The 17850-nt window shown below is 50.9% G+C and overlaps 3 protein-coding genes across 22 annotated transcripts in view; 1 reads left to right on the top strand and 2 right to left on the bottom strand.

Annotated features, from left to right (window-relative positions):
- KANSL1L (KAT8 regulatory NSL complex subunit 1 like) overlaps positions 1-2606 on the top strand; it is a 64977-nt gene extending 62371 nt beyond the window's left edge. For 4 of the 9 annotated variants that reach the window (XM_054069483.1, XM_054069484.1, XM_054069480.1 and 1 more), the window contains 2 exons: positions 174-354; positions 951-2601. In XM_054069483.1, the coding sequence (XP_053925458.1) occupies positions 174-354; positions 951-1199 (430 nt within the window). In that variant the 3' untranslated portion in view covers positions 1200-2601. Of the gene's footprint in view, positions 1-173; positions 355-950 lie in introns of all 9 variants that reach the window. The other 5 variants (XR_008450333.1, XM_054069481.1, XM_054069482.1 and 2 more) reach the window with 5 other exon arrangements.
- A 3001-nt stretch (positions 2607-5607) lies between these two features.
- Positions 5608-9169, bottom strand: RPE (ribulose-5-phosphate-3-epimerase). The gene is made up of 6 exons (XM_054069488.1): positions 9007-9169; positions 8845-8924; positions 7756-7895; positions 6831-6965; positions 6580-6666; positions 5608-6135 (listed from the first exon to the last, which is right to left on the bottom strand). The coding sequence occupies exons 1-6, from the start codon at positions 9126-9128 to the stop codon at positions 6013-6015; spliced, it is 687 nt and encodes a 228-aa protein (XP_053925463.1). The 5' UTR covers positions 9129-9169; the 3' UTR covers positions 5608-6012.
- A 1215-nt stretch (positions 9170-10384) lies between these two features.
- Positions 10385-17850, bottom strand: part of UNC80 (unc-80 homolog, NALCN channel complex subunit) — a 127547-nt gene continuing 120081 nt past the window's right edge. For 10 of the 12 annotated variants that reach the window (XM_054069739.1, XM_054069744.1, XM_054069740.1 and 7 more), the window contains 4 exons: positions 16170-16251; positions 15036-15147; positions 14394-14605; positions 10385-13722 (listed from right to left, as the gene is read on the bottom strand). In XM_054069739.1, the coding sequence (XP_053925714.1) occupies positions 13453-13722; positions 14394-14605; positions 15036-15147; positions 16170-16251 (676 nt within the window). In that variant the 3' untranslated portion in view covers positions 10385-13452. The remainder of the gene's footprint in view (positions 13723-14393; positions 14606-15035; positions 15148-16169; positions 16252-17850) is intronic. The other 2 variants (XM_054069750.1, XM_054069751.1) reach the window with 1 other exon arrangement.

Here is a 17850-nt window from a genome sequence, read left to right as displayed (position 1 = left end):
CAAGGCTGGCAAGAACCACGGGTGTTTTCATCTGCTTTTCTGATTTAAATACGTAGAACGGAGGTAGCATGTATGGAGAAACCAAACACCTCGCAAAGAGAATCTAACCTGTTCCTGGTGCCGTGGAAGGGCAGGAGCGGCTCTGCTGACTCTTGTCTCTTCCTCTGCACTAGGTCTTACAGCAAAAATGCCGACGGACGACACAGCCAGGACTCGATGCAGAAAGACCACCACGGCAGCTCTTGTGCTTCACTGCATTGTGCTGCTGAGCCTTTTCCTGACCCGGCATCGGAAGCCCACGGCTCTGTTTGTTCAGGGATTGCACAACTCTGCCGGGAGAGCCAGGAAGCGAAGGTGAGTGCCTCCAGGACGGTCAGGGTCTGCTCACATCTTCAGCAACCGGTATCCAACTTGAAACAAAGAACCGGACCGTGTCCTCCTGCCTTGCTGATCAGAACCCCAGGTTGCTGCCCTCATGTGTCCGTGCTGAACACGGTGCTCCTGGGTAGAACGAGATTGCTGTGCTTCATGAATGAAGCCCAAGAGCTGCCAACAGGGACCGATTTCATTGCACGGCACATGTTTTAGAGGCGGGCATGGCAGGCCCGGGCTCAGGGGCAACGGATCTTTTCTCAGAGGGGTTGGCTGATTGTTACGGACTCGGGTATCCTGGTGGCCTGGCACCATGGAAAAGAGCTTCCCCCTTCCTGTACTGCACCCGTTCAATTCTAGCTCAGTTAGTAGTCCAGAACTGTATGAAGCCAGCTTTCATTGACAGCTGGTGCCTAGCAGCATTGTATTCTTTATCTCAAGAGCCCTGCAAACACTGTAAAGACACACACTCATTTGTGCCTTGATAGCAGATCATTCTGCACACAGCTAATCAGTTCTGAAATCCCTTTTTTTCCCCTCTTTTCTCTTTTTCCACCCTCCCTTCTTATTCCTTTCAGGCCGGGCTGTGGGAACTTCGAGTTTTTCCACTAAAAGATGAAGAGGTGGAAGCTTTGCTGTGCCAAGATCAAGTAACGAATCAGACTGAAATGTCAAGTGCGGCTTTTCCCAGCAACTCTCCCTGCGCTTCATGCACGCCCAGTGGTTTGCCGGACAATGGCCATCCACCACAAAAACAACCTGCCGAGGAGGTGGAAGACTGCGAAAATGTTGGCCTGGGAATCCACAATACGAGAAAACAAAGGTGACAGGGAATAATGTGGTTCATTAAGAAAGCCAATTAAGGTGGAGAAAAGCGGAAGGTAAAATCTCTCTTGTTGACACAGCCTATGACAGCACAATTCAACTGTGCGTTAGCTGCATATAATATATTTTCTTTCTTGCTTTGTAACAGGCAGGATAAATCCCAAAGACAACTTTCTTCTTCCTGAACCCCAAAGGAAAGTAATTATTTCAAGCTGGAAGTCTAATATTCCCAGTGTTGGGAGTGGGCGCACATAACTTGCTGGCACCATTCACTTTCTGTTGTTCTATTGCCACATTTGTTACTAATCATCCTTCTCTGTTCTGTTGGGTTTCCATTGCGTTTCTGGTTCCAGTGGGTTCTGGTGCCACAGGACACGCTGCCCACCTTAACCAGCAGCTTCAGCTGAACACAGAAAAACTACTTGAAAAAGCAGTGGGGAGGAGCGATAGCCTCAGCTTCTTTCCTTGCGTGGTGTGACCGTGGGGCAAATGGGCCCCTTTTCGGTGCGTGTGTGTAACCCACGTGGGAGGGGGCAGGAGGGGAGAACCAGCAGGCGTTCTGGAAGCCTTGCATCTCGCTTCAGATCTGTACTCAGCGCTCGGTAGTGCCAGGGCATGTTTCATATAGGTGTCCTCAAGCAATAAGGTAGAGGTAGACCTTCAATAGCCGATGTATCTGCTACTCCAAAAATAGGGATTCTGCTTCCGTCGGGTGGGGATTGAGGAGCAGAAGGGAAGAGGAGTCGAGTCAAACCCATGACGCAGCTCCTTGGGTCATCTTGCTTCCTTAGTCCTTCACGAGGCTCATAACGTCTTGCTTTAATGTGTTAAAGACAAAGTCTCGTTCAAATCTCTGTACAGTGCCTTTTAAGAGTCTCGTAAGCACGCCAACATTTGGTGACAAGGAGAAGATGATCAATGTCCAGGAGACCAAGAAAGCAAAAAGCCCCAATGCTTTCTGTTGTGATTCCGGATAGATTTTTAACTTCCCAGGGAGGAAAAAAAAAAAGCAAGTTGTTCAAACTTGCATCTAAATAGTGTAGTTTGGAATGTACCCGCGATCTCCAGAGGTATTAACGAAGATTAAACATTGAATGTAGGCATCATCCATCCACAGGAAGGTTTTCTGTGTAGGGCAGTTGAAGGCAATTCGATAGGAGTCTCTGTGCGGAATATCTGGAATGGCACTGGGCAGATGACCCAGTTCTAGTGTCAATTCATTTTCTTTTGGTCAAAATGGCAGGAATTATACACTGGGCATCTGGAAACAGTTCAGTCAAGTTCCGACACTACAACCTATTGCTACATTGTAGGTTATTGCACATTCTGATTATTTTTTTAAACACTTTTTTAACACTGGTTTGTCTTAAACTTGAATCTTGCCTCGATGTCTGATACAATAATCTTTGATGCAAGGTTGTTTTTGTTAATTAAAAGTTATTTCTATATTTGCTGTATTCAGTATGAATTTGGTAGTCTTTGAGAAGTGAAGAAATAGCAGCAGCGCTTCCTCTGGCACAGGGACCTGCTTGGCCCCAGAGTGGCTTTGCAAACGCCCTGAAGTGGCAGCAGCGCTGAGCTTCGCTGTCACCCTGAGGTGGACCCTAAGTTGCACTTGGGTTTGTCATAGAATCATGGAATAGTTTGGGTTGGGAAAAAGCCTCAAAGCCCATCCAGTTCCACCACTGCCATAGGCAGGGAGACCTCCCATCAGATCAGAGGCTCCAAGCCCCACCCAACCTGGCCTTGAACCCCTCCAGGGATGGGGCAGCCACCACTGCTGTGGGCACCCTGGGCCAGGGCCTCCCCACCCTCAGCGTGAAGAATTTCTTCCTAATGTGTCATCTAAATCTTCCCCCTTCCAATTTAAAGCTGTTCCCTCTCATCCTGTCACTCCAGGCGCTCGTAAAAAGCCCCTCCCCAGCAGCCCCGTCCACTACTGGGACATGATTAGAACCTGAACCTGGTCACAGGTTTCACTAATGTCCCCCTTATCATTCTCTGTGCTGCAGTCGGTGATTGTCCTCTCCTTCACAGCCGCAGCTGGCGATTGTCCTCTTCTTCACTGCCCACAGGGCTGGGCTCCACCTCCACAGTTCCGTTCTGCAGGATTGTTGGTGTTGAGAAAACCACTGGCGCTGGGAACGGGCTGAGAGCTCAGAGTCAGGCACGTGTGAAACCATAAAATGTGCATGAGACCCTTGTTTGGTTTTCCTATTTCTAAGTTTTAGATGCAGGGCGATCCAAATCCAAGCCCTGTTTGTCTTTTGGCTGTTAAGCTCTAAACCAGCTCCCAGCGCTGCTCCTCACGTTGCGGCTGAAGGAATGGGAAAGGCTGACTGAAACATCTGGAGGTGTTCAAAGCCAGGCTGGACGGGCCTTGGGCAGCCTGATTTAGTGGGATGTCTCTGCCCATGGCAGGGGTGGAACTGGATGATCTTTAAGCTCCCTTCCAACCCAGACTATTCTATGATTCTATGAAACACCAGCAAGGCCCCACAAAGCCATTCCCCTTCTGCTTTGTTTACTGTTCTTGATGGAGACACTCTCCAAGGCCGCTGGTGTCCTGCTCCCTGCTGCTCTGTGGGTTTGAACTCTTCATCGCAGCGTCCAGGACCTTAATGGAATACGAGTACAAACACAAACCTCTAAGCCCTATTAAAAGCCAAGCGCTGTGTGTGTTATTATCCTGCTCAGGGCTAAACGTGGGGCCTCAGCTTCCCTGGCTGGATCAGTTGATTTCATCCTCCTCCCCGTGCAGACAGAGCCTCTGCCCTGTTGCATCGCCCGCTCCTGACCGTGTGACTCAATGTCAGCAGCCTGCGCTCTCCCAGGCTGCTGAAACGCTGCTTTATCAGAGTGTTGCAACACCCAGCGGCCCTGGTTTGGCCCTGTGCATTCCATGCAAGCAGCAGAGTTCGGAGAGGGGTTACCTTACCGCGGACGGGTCTAACCGGAGCCCGACAGGTGATTGCAGTGAACGTAGAGAGGCCACACAAGCATTAAAAGCCCCCGTATCGTCACCGTTAACTTCCCCAGGTGCTCTGTGGTCACCTTTCAGTAACTTTAGGCATGTGAAAAGCTGCTGTGGTGGCAGCCACTGGCACCAACCCAGACGGGATTGAGACAGAAAGGAGTAATTGAGCCATTTTTCTGTGTAATCTCTCACTGCTAAACCTGAAAGGCAAGGCAAGTGTAAACTACCAGATTGAAAATTAGGGACTAAAACCTGTGAAAGAAAACAGGCAGTTCCATACTCACAATCTTCAGAGAACTGGTATGGCTTGGGACTTTTTTTAATCCTAAAAAAATTGATTAGAAAAACCCATACATGACTTGATTCCCCTCCCAGAATAGCCCAAGACGAGCTGTGGGCAGCAAGGACGCCGCAGCTCTGTCCTACTCTTGCAATACCCCAGAAAGCCACACTTTGACAGCTCCTTCCACGGTCACAGATTTGCGGCTGCGGCCAACCTGCAGGTCCTGGGCTCGGGAGACGTGGCAGCTCCAGCGCTGCCTTGGCATTGGGTAGGTGATGCGAGCCCAGCTTTGCTGCGAGGACAACAGATGGGACTTAGGCCTTGTGGAAACAGACTTGGCTGCAGCTATGGAGCCTTCCAGCCTGTTCCCCAGGGCAGCAGGCTCTTCACAACCCTTCTGGATATATAATTTTAAGGGAAAAACACCACGCAATACTGTGAAAGTGGGATGGCCCTGCTCATGGCAGGGGGGTTGGAACTAGATGATCTTTAACATCCCTTCCAACCCAAACTATTCCATGATTCTATCAGTCAGTGATGCTAATTAGAGCCATGTCTGTCCCCAATGACCCGTGCAGGTCTCCCTCTCGTGGGCAGCAACTCTCATGCCCAAACAGGCCAGGCTGAAATACACAGACTGAAAGCACGAGAACGATCTGCTTTCCTAGCTGAAGACGAGCATTAATCTGTTTCCCAGAGCCATCTCCACGCAGCACATTTCAGCCTACAGGCGCTGCAGCCTTTCCGGGAGATAACATTCCTGGAGGTCACTATCTATCTTAATCGCTTGCCCCAACATCTGTGCAAACTAAGGAGGTTGCGGGTCAAGATAAAAGATTTTTTAATGATCTACTGGGTTTTAAAGCAACGGTTTTCCATGGAATCCTGTCCCTTCCAGGAATTCCAGACATAGCTGTCTTAGCTGGCTATTTGAAAGGCAAACTAGAAGGTACTTCCCAGTTTGTGACAGGAAAAGACGCTGACTGACATCAAACAAATCAGTTCAAGTGCTTCTGTGCACTAAAAGCCAAACACACAAACACTACTATAATCCATGGGATTTTTCAGTTCTCGTAACTGCATTTCTCCCAAACTTACTACCAAACACGCTCGTTTCTCACAGTCAGCTTAAAGGAGCCTTTACCACACCAGGGGAAGGGTCTTTAATGCGGATACTGGCAAAGTTTTGTAGGAATGCACAGATCAAATGACAAAATACAGAGAGCAGAAGGCAGTTTGATTAGAGTCTTCCACAAGAGAGATCGCGGGGGCGATACTATGCTCCTCTAGCAAGCGGAAGCTGACTGAAGTTTAGTTCAATCCAGTCAGCGTGCCATAAAATCAGCATCCACAGAATCAAGAGACAGGTTCAAACCATTGCATTTCCACCCCTGAAATGTTTTCCGCTGCTGCCTGCTTCACCGCAGCGAAGGAATGATTCCCCTGTTCAGCAGCAACAAGTTTCTGCGATTAGCATTCATCCAGCCCTCCCTTACGCATGAGAAACGAGGGTTCTGCAGGCACGGAGCCTCTGGGAACACCACTCGCGTAGGTCTCATCGATCCAGACAGCGCTTCTGAGCTGCTTCTGAACACACGTTCCTCAGGAGGTTGATCACAGATCTCGGATCTGCGCTCCTCATAATAGCGCTGCCGGACACGATCATATTGGCACCTGCCTGAAAGACATCAAACACCAAGTTACACAGCACAGATCCACCTCCTGAGGAGTTTTCACTGCCTCCTTATGTGTTTTACAGCAAGAATTTTAGGCTGGTGGGTAAATGAGCGCTGTTTGGGGGACACAGATCCTAACTACTAGAGATCTGGGTAACAGATCTCTAACTACAGCCACAAATCAAGTTCAGAAAAGAAGGCTCTTCCCCAGAGAGGGATTTTCTTCATCGTATCTGAACATACAAGACAAAAACACCTCCTCTAGCTTAGAGAAGGATCAGCCGCCGCTAAAAATGGCACAAGATCAGCACTGTCAATATTAGGTGCGCTTTACCACTCCCTCTGAAAGTAATGCTCAAAATGCAGGTCCTACGCTTCACGTTCTGAGGAATGATTAAGTCTCTTAGCACAGCGACAAAGAACGCTGCCCTGCTGCAGCCTCTTACCTCTGCGCACTTGTGGATGGTGTCGGGCCCAACTCCTCCATCCACTTCAATATCCAGCGAGGGAAACTGTGTCCTCAGCCACTGCACCTGAGAAACGGAGAAAAAAGGCTGACACTGAGATCCACGCTTGGCTGCTGCGGTTAGGGATGACTTCTCACACCCCCAGGCAAGGTTTATTCACCTCACCGCTACGCTCCATGCTGGTGATTAGCTTTAAGCTTAATAATGGAGGAAAGAGAAACTTGGTTTACCTTTGGCATCATGTCTTCCATAAATTTCTGCCCTCCGAATCCAGGTTCTACCGTCATCACCAAAGCCATGTCTATCTGATTGGCCCAAGGTGCCAAGTGTTCAACCGTAGTGCCGGGCTTGATGGCCAAGCCAACCTGCAGGGGAGGCGAGACAGTGGTGAGGCCCTGGCCCAGGCTGCCCCATCCCTGGAGGGGTTCCAGGCCAGGCTGGATGGGGCTTGGAGCCCCTGATCCAGTGGGAGGTGTCTCTGCCCATGGCAGGGGGTGCAACCGGATGGGCCTTGAGGTTTTTTCCCAACCCAAACCATTCCACGATTCTATGACAAACCCAAGTGCAACTTCAGATGCTGCAAGCACAGCAAGACTACAAACTTCTAGGAAAACAGTTCTGTGTCAGTGCGAGTGTGGTAAGAACAGGCTGCTTTAGATAAAGACTTCTGATTATTTTCCAAGAATCTCAGAATCTTTAAGGTTGGAAAAGCCCTCTCAGCTCATCCAGCCCAACCATCAGCCCAGCCCTGCCGTGCCAAATAAACCACATTCCCAAGTGTCACAGCCACAAGCTTTTTGAACCCCTCCAGGGATGGAGACTCCACCCCTGCCCTGGGCAGCCTCTGCCAGGGCTTCACCACTTTCAGTGAATAAATTTTTCCGGATATCCATGGAGCAACTTGAGGCCATTCCCTCTCACCCTACCACTTGTTCCTTGGGAGGAGCCCAGCACCCACCTCACCACAACCTCCTTTCAGGAGCTGCGGAGAGTGATGAAGTCTCGACTCAGCCTCCCCTTCCCTGGGCTGAACAGCCCCAGGGCCCTCAGCCGCTCCTCATAACCCCTGTGCTCCAGCCCCTTCCCCAGCTCCATTCCCTTCTCTGGATGCGCTCGTCTTTTCCAACCAAGCGATTCTACAGTTCCGCGATTCACCTTCATGCCGTTCTCCCGGATGTCTTTGATGAGCGCGCCGGGGTTGTCGGTGGCCTCCAGATGGAAGGTGTACTGGTTGGCTCCAGCGACGGCCATGGGCTTCACCCAGCGCTCGGGGTTGGCCACCATCATGTGCAGGTCTGGGGGAGAGAGGAGGAGGAGGAGCAAGAGGAAGGGGAGGAAGAAGGGGTGAAGGAGGAAGAAATGGGGAAAGAAGGAGGCAAAGTAGAAAAGAAGGGAGGGAAAAGGGAAAAGAAGGGAGGGAAAGGGAGAAGGAAAGGATGGAAAGGGAGAAGGAAGGGAGGGAAAGGGGATGGAAGGGAGGGAAAGGGGATGGAAGGGAGGGAAAGGGGATGGAAGGGAGGGAAAGGGGATGGAAGGGAGGGAAAGGAGATGGAAGGGAGGGAAAGGAGATGGAAGGGAGGGAAAGGAGATGGAAGGGAGGGAAAGGAGATGGAAGGGAGGGAAAGGGGATGGAAGGGGCAACGAAGGAGGGGGAGGAGGGGGAAGGGGAAAACGAAAGGAGGAAAAAGGAGAAGGGAGAAGGAAGGGGGGGAAACGGGATGGAAGGGAGGGAAAGGGGATGGAAGGGGCAACGAAGGAGGGGGAAGAGGGGGAAAGGAGAAAATGAAAAGGAAAAAGAAGGGAGAAGGAAGGGAGGAAGATAGAAGGAAAGGGGGGAAGGGGAAAAGGAAAGGGGGGAAGGGGAAAAGGAAAGGGGGGAAGGGGAAAAGGAAAGGGGGGAAGAGGAAAAGGAAAGGGGGGAAGGGAAGGAGGGGGGAAGGGGAAAAGGAAGGGGGGGAAGGGGAGGAGGAAAGGGGAGGAGGAAGGAGGAAAAGGGGGAGAAGGGGAAGAGGGGAAGGAGAAGGGGAGGGAGAAGGGAAAATGGAAGGGGTGAGGGAAGAAGGGAAGGAAGGGGAAAAGGAGGAAGGGTGGGAAAGGAGAAGGGAAAGGAACGAGAGAAGGAAGGGGTGGAAGAGGAGGAGGAAAAAGGGAAGGACGGGAAGAAGGCAGGGGGAGGAGGAAGGAAGGAGGGCAGGGAGGAGGGGAAGGGGTGTCGGAAGGGGCCGAGGGGAGGTCAGCCCTTACCGAAGAAGGGCTCCTGTCCCAGCCGCCGGCGCAGGCTCTCCACCACGGGGTGCCCGAAGGTGATGTTCGGCACGAAGTGCCTTGGGGCCCAAGAGAGAGAGGCGCCCGCGCGGTTACCGCGGGGCCGGCGCCGCCCGCCCGCCCGCCCGTCCCGCCCGTTACCCGTCCATCACATCCAGGTGCAGGTAGTCGGCGCCGCACTCCAGCAGCCGCCCGCACTCGGCGCCCAGCGCGGACAGGTCGCTGTTCAGGATGGACGGACCCACACGGCACCCGGACGCCATCGTCGCTCCGCACTGCCTTCGCGCCTGCGCGCGCGCGCCCCGCCATCTTGGGGCCGACATCTTGGGGGCAGTACCGCCGCCATCTTGGGGGGCCGCCGCCATCTTGGGGCAGACCAGTCCCGCCGCCATCTTGGGGGCCCCGCCGCCATCTTGGGGGGCCCCGCCGCCATCTTGGGGGACAGACCGTCCCGCCGCTATCTTGGGCGACTCCCGCCTCGCCGCTATCTCGGCGCGCGCAGACCCGGCCCCGCCGCCATTTTGGGGGACCCCGACGAGTCTTGAGTACCCAGACCTCCCCGCCGCCATCTTGGGGCGACAGATCCGCCCCGCCGCTATCTTGGGTGGGGGAACACACCCCCGCCATCTTGGCGTGCACAGACCCCGCCCCGCCGCCATCTTGGGCGGGCTCGCCGCCATCTTAGGGGACAGCCCCGCCCCGCCGCTATCTTTGGGGGCAGACCTGCCCGGCCGCCGCTCAGCGCCGCCGCTCTCTTGGCGGGCTCAGCTCCCCGCCCGCCCCGCAGCCCCCGTGCCCTTCTCTTAGCGCGCCCGTCCTCTTGGCGGGCAGCGACCCTACTGTCCCCTTAGACCCAGCTCGACCCACAGCCCCCGCCTTCCCTTCAGCACCGCCGCCATCTTGGAGCGCGCAGCACCGCCCCTCACCCCGCCGCCATCTTGGGAGGCGCCGCCTTGACAGCGTTGGGGCCGCATGGAAACAGACCGTGGGTTTAAACCCGCGCCTCGCACAGCGAAGCCTCCGGAGAGGGATCTCGAGGCCCAGCCCCAGAGAACGCGGTGAAGGGGGCTCAAGGCCTCGGGGGCAGCCACCGCCATCACAGCGGTCCGGTACGTGTGGCGGTCACAGCCATACAGCAGGGCTGGCCAGGACAGTCAGGGCTCTCTGACACACACACAGCCATCTGGCACATCCAGCAAGCACAGGTGTCCGGCGGGCCCAACACACAGAGCCGCTGCACACGGCCAGAGCTGCCCAAGCACAGCTACTCGACACCATCACAGCTGTTTGACGCAGTCACATCATCTGACACAAGCACAGCTGTCCGATGCAACCACAGCCATCTAACACAGCCATCCAACGCAATCACAGCCATCCAACACAATCACAGCCTCCAACACAATCACAGCCATCCCACACAATCACAGCCGTTCGATGCAATCACAGCCATCTGACACAATCACAGCCGTCCGATGCAATCAGCCGTCCAACACAATCACATCCATCTGACACAATCACAGCCATCCGACACAATCACAGCCGTCTGACGTTCCCAACACAAAACCATCTGACAGTCACAGCCACCCAACACATTTGACACCATCATAGCCATCTGACATAATCACAGCTGGGTGATGTAATCTCAGCCATCCGTCATGTCCAGCACAATCACAGCCGTTCAATGCAATCACAGCCACCCAACACCATCACAGCTGTCCAACACAATCGTAGCCATCTAACATAATCACAGCAGAGTGACACAATCTCAGCTGTCCAACACAATCACAGCCATCCAACACGTACAACACCATCACAGACGTCCAACACAATCACATCCATCTGACAATCACAGCCACCCAACACAATCACAGCAACCCAACAAAAATCACAGCCATTCCAAAAAAGCACTGCAGTCTGACACAACCGTAGCCATCCCACACAATCCCAGCCATCCAAAAACATCAGCCACCTGACAGGATGCCCAACACCGTCACAGCCATGCAAAAAAATCACAGCCATGCAAAAAACCCTCAGCTGCTGCCCAACACAATCTCAGCAGTGTGACACAACCACAGCATCCCAACAAAATCCACCCGGCCACACAGAAAAAACAGAATTACGGATGCCATTACTTAGAAGCTGCATTGGTTTCTAGCAGGGTACACATTAAAAAGAGGCATTTTAGTCCTTGCTATGGCTTACTATGGTGGGAAACCTGAATGGAAACATGTCTTACATATACTGAATTAAATGAAATAAATCACAGTTATTTTGTCACCGTTACAGCAGAGTACCATGGTGAGGGACCTACTTTTCATGAAGGAAGATGCTTCCTTCTCATTTTCAGCAGAAAAGGTCACTCCATAAATGCACCATGAGTTCCGTATGTGTTTGTCCCAGCCGTTCACTCAGCTCACACCTGAACTGTCCTCACCCACCCAGCCTACCATGGGATGGGAAAATGAAGCTGTGGGGTTTTTCTCATTTGTGCGTCGCTGATTAATAAAACATAGCATCTGGAATTTAGGAGTTCTTCGAGTGACCTCCAAGCTAGGAGCTAACTAACCCAAAGCAGCCTCCTTTAGGCAGCTGGCACTGAGGAGACAAGAAGCAGTACAGCACATTTTGGGGGGCAGAGGAAGCAGTTTGCCCTTCACGATGCCCATTGAGCAGCACAGCGAGACACTGACAAACCCAACCACGTCTCTTGTAGAAACGCGTACAACTTAAAGTGGCGTTTGTGCATCACCTGTGTCTATAGGTGTGTATCTATGTGATGCACTATAAAAACATTTCCCTTCTCAGCCCTGCTGTTCCCAAGAGGTGTCGAGAGCCTCCCTCTCTCACCAGTGCAGCAGAAGCAGACATGCTAAACACCCGTGGAGAAGGATGGCTTTTGCTGTTGTCAGAGGTTGAACATGCGTTCCCTCCTCTGATCGGTGCACATGGCTCCTCTTGCATTCGAGCTGTGCTCGAAGCCTGCGTGGGTTTCAGCAGCGTGAAACCTGCTGACAAGCAGAAACCAAAGGTATATGGTTAATTTTCCACACAGCAGTAAAACCGCGTGTTGCACTATGGCAGCGAGGCAGGCGTTTGTATGGCAGTATTTTAAACAGCTGTTTCAGAGCTGTCTGAGAGAGACGGGAGTCCTTTCTTTGGAGATGGACAGGAGCATGTCATTCTGTCTCCTCAGTAAGGCTGGTTTGCACTGCCTGCATCAAAATTACAAGCCCTCGGGAGCCAAACTGGTAATTAGCACATTTCACAGGCTCTTGGGATGATCTAAAACATTTTCTTCTGCACAATGACGCTGCGATTATAAACTCTAGTCCTTCTGACATCGGCTGAAAAAGGCAGTGTATGATTCCCAAAGCCCAGGGATGCTTTGGGCGTTGCTTGCGATTTCAGGGTTTGTTTCACAGCCGTTTTGCCGTTTATCCGTAAGCAGCTAATGGCTAAATTCACATTCCAGTGTCATTCCACGATGCTGCAGCACAGCCCGAAGCTTGGCTGTGACTTCAGCCCTTCCCCACGGGGATCCCCACCTACCTCCAAGCATTACATATATTTGTCGAATACTCTTAGCCACGAACTTTACGCACATAAAATGGAACCTTTTTAAATACAATCTCAACATGCCAAAAATAGACTCTTTCTGCCCTGCCATATCCACCTCTTGTTTACAAGGTACATATATATTTTTATATATAGGAACATGAAAATACCATATATAAATATTTACTTTAAATCCCTATATCTAAGTGCATCCAATGGCATCAGTGGAGAAGTTGCTAGGTCCACACATTCCAGATGCGGTTCCTTGGGGGTTTTTGAAGATGAATTAGGTGTGAGCCGGGCAGCGTGGACTATTTTTGCTGCCTGCAGACCACTCCCCCCGCAGCCCATCTGTATCTGTGCACGGCACGCGCGTCCCTTCCTATGGGATGCGCTGTGTTTGGTTTTACAGAGCAAATATTGTTGTAGCACACGAGCAATATCTTACAGAGCGGAATGACACCAACAGGCTAAAGTAAACCCAACTGAAGTCTGTGGTGCCAAAAAAAAAAGTCTTAATTGCTCCGTGGTGCTCGTCATGGCTCTGCAAGTTAGAAACAAAGGTCCCAGGCTTGTGAGAATTAAGGTTTAGATTGGTACTTAGCATTTACACTGTCAGTGTAAGAGCCTAAGATCCAGATATTCTATACTTTCCTTCTCAAAAATGCTACAAAAATAAATCTTGGGCACAATATCAGAGGCTTCTCCTCTCTCTTTCACACAGCACAGCAGCCGAGGAGGCTGCTGGTCACAGTACACAGCTGCTGCCCCGTCAAGGTTTTGGGGACCACACGTTTGGCCACACACCCCCACCCTGAGAATTTAGTAACAATTCTCTGTTCCCATGGTCTCGCCCTAAACTGAAATAGATTTGATGAACAGAAATTGGCTGGTTTATAGCAACCAGCTTTTTGCTATTTTCTGCTTTTGGATAATAAAGTGCTCTTGTTTTAGCTAGTTACTAGTTACCAGGGAAGCCAAAGGAAAGGTACGCTTTCTCTTTCTCCTCCCGCTGCTGCCGTTCCCCAGGAGTTAAACGTGAGATTCATCCAGGTCGACGTCAGTCTCCCCGAGCTCCACGTGCGTGAAGCTGAAGTGAGTGGCCAGCAAGGGATTCTCCATCCCGTTGTCCTCACTGATGTGGAGGACGGTGTCCCCATGCTGCAGCAAGCTGGTGGTCTCCAGGCCGGTGTAGTCCTCGGTGTCAGAGAGCTGGGTTGGGGGGGTGCTTTGCGCTGTCGTTGGCCGGGACTCCAAGCCCTCCTCTTTTTCCTTCTCCTTCTCAGCAGAAAGTGCCTCACTCTGCAGTCGAGGAGAGTTAGTGGTCAGGTTTGAGTTAGAAGGAATCTCAAAGCCCATCCAGTCCCACTGCCTGCCATGGGCAGGGACACCTCCCACTGGATCAGGGGCTCCAAGCCCCATCCAACCTGGCCTCGAACCCCTCCAGGGATGGGGCAGCCACCACTGCTCTGGGCAGCCTGGGCCAGGGCCTCATCACTCTCAGCGTGAAGAACTTCCTCCTAATGTCTAATCTCACTCTCCCCCCTTCCCATTCAAAGCCGTTCCCTCTCATCCTGTCCCTGCCCTCCCTGACCAAGAGCACCCCCCCCAGCTTTCCTGCACCAGTCCTTCCTTTAGGGTGCATTGCTCACAGTGCAGGATGCAAGAACCTGCTGATGAAACCTTGCGCTGGTGAGCAGCTCCAGAAGAACTCATATACAAGATGAGAAGACGGGAAAGGATGGTGCAGAAAATACATTTGCAAATTAAGACTCATTGCATAGATCTAGAAAGGAATGGTTTACAGAAAACTCAGCCTGAAAAACCGACACGCAGAAGAGTTTGCCGCCTTCGCTCACACGCCAGCTTTCTCTCTCATGGTGTCATGCATTTGGCACGTCCCCATGGATCTGCCCTGCAGTTTTGATGGAGCAGCAGACAGACACACACGATAAAACGGTCACTGTCATTACCTGGCCCGTGGCCTGGCTGTGCAGATCGGCTACCACGATGGCCGGTGAGGAGGTCAGCACGGGTTTCCCGGGGGGTTCCTGCTGGCCGGTGGCTGGGGGACTGCTGCGGCTGCAGCCCTGCTGCGGGGCTGCTGGGGCCGACAGCTCCGCTGTGGAGGCTGCGCCTGCCTCGGGCTGGGCTTCTGTGAATGTCACCGACCGCTTCTGCTCCGCTGAGGGGTAGAAAAGCACAGAAAATCCAGTATTAACACTCTACAGCTACAACAGGATTCATGATTCGTGCCATCCTTGTCAGCTGTCTAACTGGATTCTAATCTAAAAGCCTTTCACCCTAGGCTTCCTTTAACGCCACAGCGAGAGTCGGGGATCTCCTGAAGACCAGTCACCCTACCTATCTTTATCCTGGCTGGGTGAGATAAATACCACCACAACATCTTTCCATCCCAGAAGGATAAACCAAACTGAATTCCCATGTAAGTTAGGCTCACACGCAGTGAGAAAAAAAGGATAAAAATGCTGGGATTTCACTTTAATGTAGGCTACTGACAACATACGAGCTTCTCCTTTAAGCTAAAACAACAACATAGTATTTTCTACTGTCAAACGTGACGCGCTGGTCCTGGAAATGCAGCACGGCCTTACCGCTGGGCTTTGGTTTTGGCTGGATGCTCCGCCGCGTGGTTGAAAGCCGAGCTCCGTGACGGCTACGAGGTTCAGTTTGAGTTTTCTGACGCGACAGCAGCGGTCGTCGGAGCTGAACATTGGAAGAAAGAGTTAGGCTGATGTATATTCGCATATTACACAACTCCATAAGGTGAACAGATCATCTTTGTTCTTCTAGATGTCCGCTCATTCTACTTTTAGCAGATCTATGTTTTAAGGTTTCCACGGTTCAGACATCTCCTTCATATGAAGCGTTTGTGCCTTTTCAGTATTGATACTAAATTTAATGCCACATCTGCATGTGTGTGACTGTCATTTCATTTAAAAAAGGCCTGTAGAGGAAATATTGGGGAATTCAAAACAAAGTGCACCTTCTCTCTGAGGGATTTGTCCGGCCTCTCAGCCATGGCTTGTGCTACTGATACTGAAAATGCCAGCAAATAAAAGCTCTCCAAGACTCGTTTTGGAGTTTTAGAAAGCAAGCATCCTTTGTCAGGCCTGGGCAACACACAGGAGTGATCTCCATCAATCACATGCTGGTTACAAACTATATTTCCCACTTCCCTGCGTATGTATAAATTTTCCCAGGAATCTTATGCACATTCCAAAGACTCATTTTAATGTTATTATGAACTTCACAACACTCAAAACTCTTGCTCATTTGGAGCTGGCTTCAGCTCTGCTTGACTTTGTGTTTGAGGCAGGGAAAGGCTGCAAACAGAGGGCATTACAGAAGAAGAGACATCTGTGCAGCACAGGTCACACTGAACGCAAGGCGTTATTGTCTTCAAAGAATGAAGTGTCTGGAAAAACGGTATTTTAAAGAAAACCTGCTATCAGAGGGATATTCTGCTTAGCTTTCGAAGAACTCAGTCACTTAGCTGAAACTTAGCTCTACTCTTTATTTAGCTTAAATAAAAAACATTCCACTCTTTATATTAGGAACTACTTCTTGTCTCACTACAGCACCTGCTAACTCAACGGACAGCACTACTACATCACAAACACGGGACGCCTCGCATCCATGGATCATTCTGAACCCCACACAGATGAGAAAACCCAACCCTATTCAAAGAGAAGGAGATAAGATGCGTTCCCTCCCCTCGTTCTCACCTGCCGTAGGCCCCTCTTCCGCCCCAGGGGCTGCTGCAGGAGAAGGTTCTGCTGTCCCGGCTCGCTCTGCACGCTTGCCACCCTGTTAGATGTGGACAGCGTTAGCCCGCGCGCAGGAGCACCCTGTGTAACCAGCAGGTGTCCTGGCAATTGTGACTGAAATAAATCAACCAACCACTAATGGCACGGATCGCTTCAAAGAGCAATACTGTCTTTGAAGGATGAGGGGACGCGTGTCTGTTGGGTTGTGGCTTCTGGGGCTTGGGAAAGGGTGGGAGGTGGAGTCATGGCATTCAGGACTTGGCCACGCACAGGTAGCATCCGAATAGAAATAACTGCAGATTTCAGTTTTCAGTCATTGATTGGTGCATCCCTCTGAGCAACACTCGCTTCTCTGCATCCTTTGCCACGTGGGCTTCAGCCATAAAGCCAAGAACATCAGCTCCCTAGCTCAAGAGCCTTCTCATTTGCTTTTCGTTTTTCAAGGACAATGTTACAAAACATATATATATATTATTTTTTTTTTCTCCCAAATCGACTCCACAGCCTCATCACAATTTTGTCATCTGGTTTTAATTTCAATTTATGTCAACAAACGAAAAAACAAACACAAAGTGACAAAGGATCCATTCACATAATGGATGCATGAGTTATGTGAACAAGGCTCCACACTCAGCACTTCCAGCCTTATGTCTTTTTGTGGCTAACAAACAAAAAAAGGACGAGTAAACATAAATTATATATATATATATAGAAACACAGCTTTTTAATTTTTTTAATATCTGAAAATCTGCAGTAAAAGAGGCTTTAGCAATAAAACATACTCCATGCTCGGCTCTGTACCATCTCATTCTACCATTAAACTGACCGGTTTAATCTACTTTATATCAAAATACCACCCTCCCCTGTTTTTTAATCAAAGTGCTGCACTCCTCCAAATGGTTTAAAACTGGCCATTTAGCAGACAGCGGTCACAAAGCATTTCAGCTGCATGAACTATGTCCGAGAGACATATGGTTACAATAGCGACTAACGTTTAAGATGGGCTTCGTTTAAATCAGGCAGTTGCTTATTAGGAACAGACTGGAATCCACTGAGCCTCACATCCTATTTATGGAACTTCCAGCTCTGTCTGGTACACAAGAACCAGTATTACAATCCATTTTACCTTTGGACAGCATTAATTGAAAGGAAAACAACATTCTTTTCTCTAGATGTTTTCCTTGGACCTCCCTGTACCACCGAGGGAGGGGAGGTTTATTGCCTGACCTCACCGGAGCGGAGGAAGGAGACAAACTGAAGGACCCAGTCAGGGAAGACATGGGGGATGTCTACGGGGAGGCTTAAAAAGTTCTGTCTCCTCTACAGCTCATTCCTCACGTTGGCAAAAGTTATTGCCCTTAGAAGGTTTGGTGGAACAGAATATGAGAGCGTCCTAGTCTGCTTCAGGTCAAAGTCTGGTTACCTGACCTGCGAGTCCTATCCCTTCCTCCCCTAGCAGTTAAAACAAAAAATGCCAAGCTTTGCACTAAACCTCTGTTTCTACCCACTCTGCTGGGGAGACAGTGTGGGGGCAACGTCAGGAGAGAGACATCTGAAGACCCTGAAGCTGTTTCTCCTCTGATTGTCTGACCACAGCCCCATAATCGGAGCCATACCCTCAGCAATCTCACCGTGGCTG

The sequence above is a fragment of the Cuculus canorus genome, chromosome 6 (assembly GCF_017976375.1).
Source record: "Cuculus canorus isolate bCucCan1 chromosome 6, bCucCan1.pri, whole genome shotgun sequence".
Taxonomy (NCBI): domain Eukaryota; kingdom Metazoa; phylum Chordata; class Aves; order Cuculiformes; family Cuculidae; genus Cuculus; species Cuculus canorus.
The sequence above is the reverse complement of the archived record's forward strand: the minus strand, read 5'-3'. Positions and strand labels throughout refer to the sequence as shown.

Coding starts and splice junctions, on each gene's coding strand:
- RPE (XM_054069488.1), bottom strand. CDS start 9,128: ATGGCGTCCGGGTGCCGTGTGGGTCCGTCCATCCTGAACAGCGACCTG. Junction 6,966..7,755: donor TCCGGGAGAACGGCATGAAG/GTGAATCGCGGA, acceptor CCTCCCCTGCAG/GTTGGCTTGGCCATCAAGCC. Junction 6,136..6,579: donor CCATCCACAAGTGCGCAGAG/GTAAGAGGCTGC, acceptor GATGTCTTTCAG/GCAGGTGCCAATATGATCGT.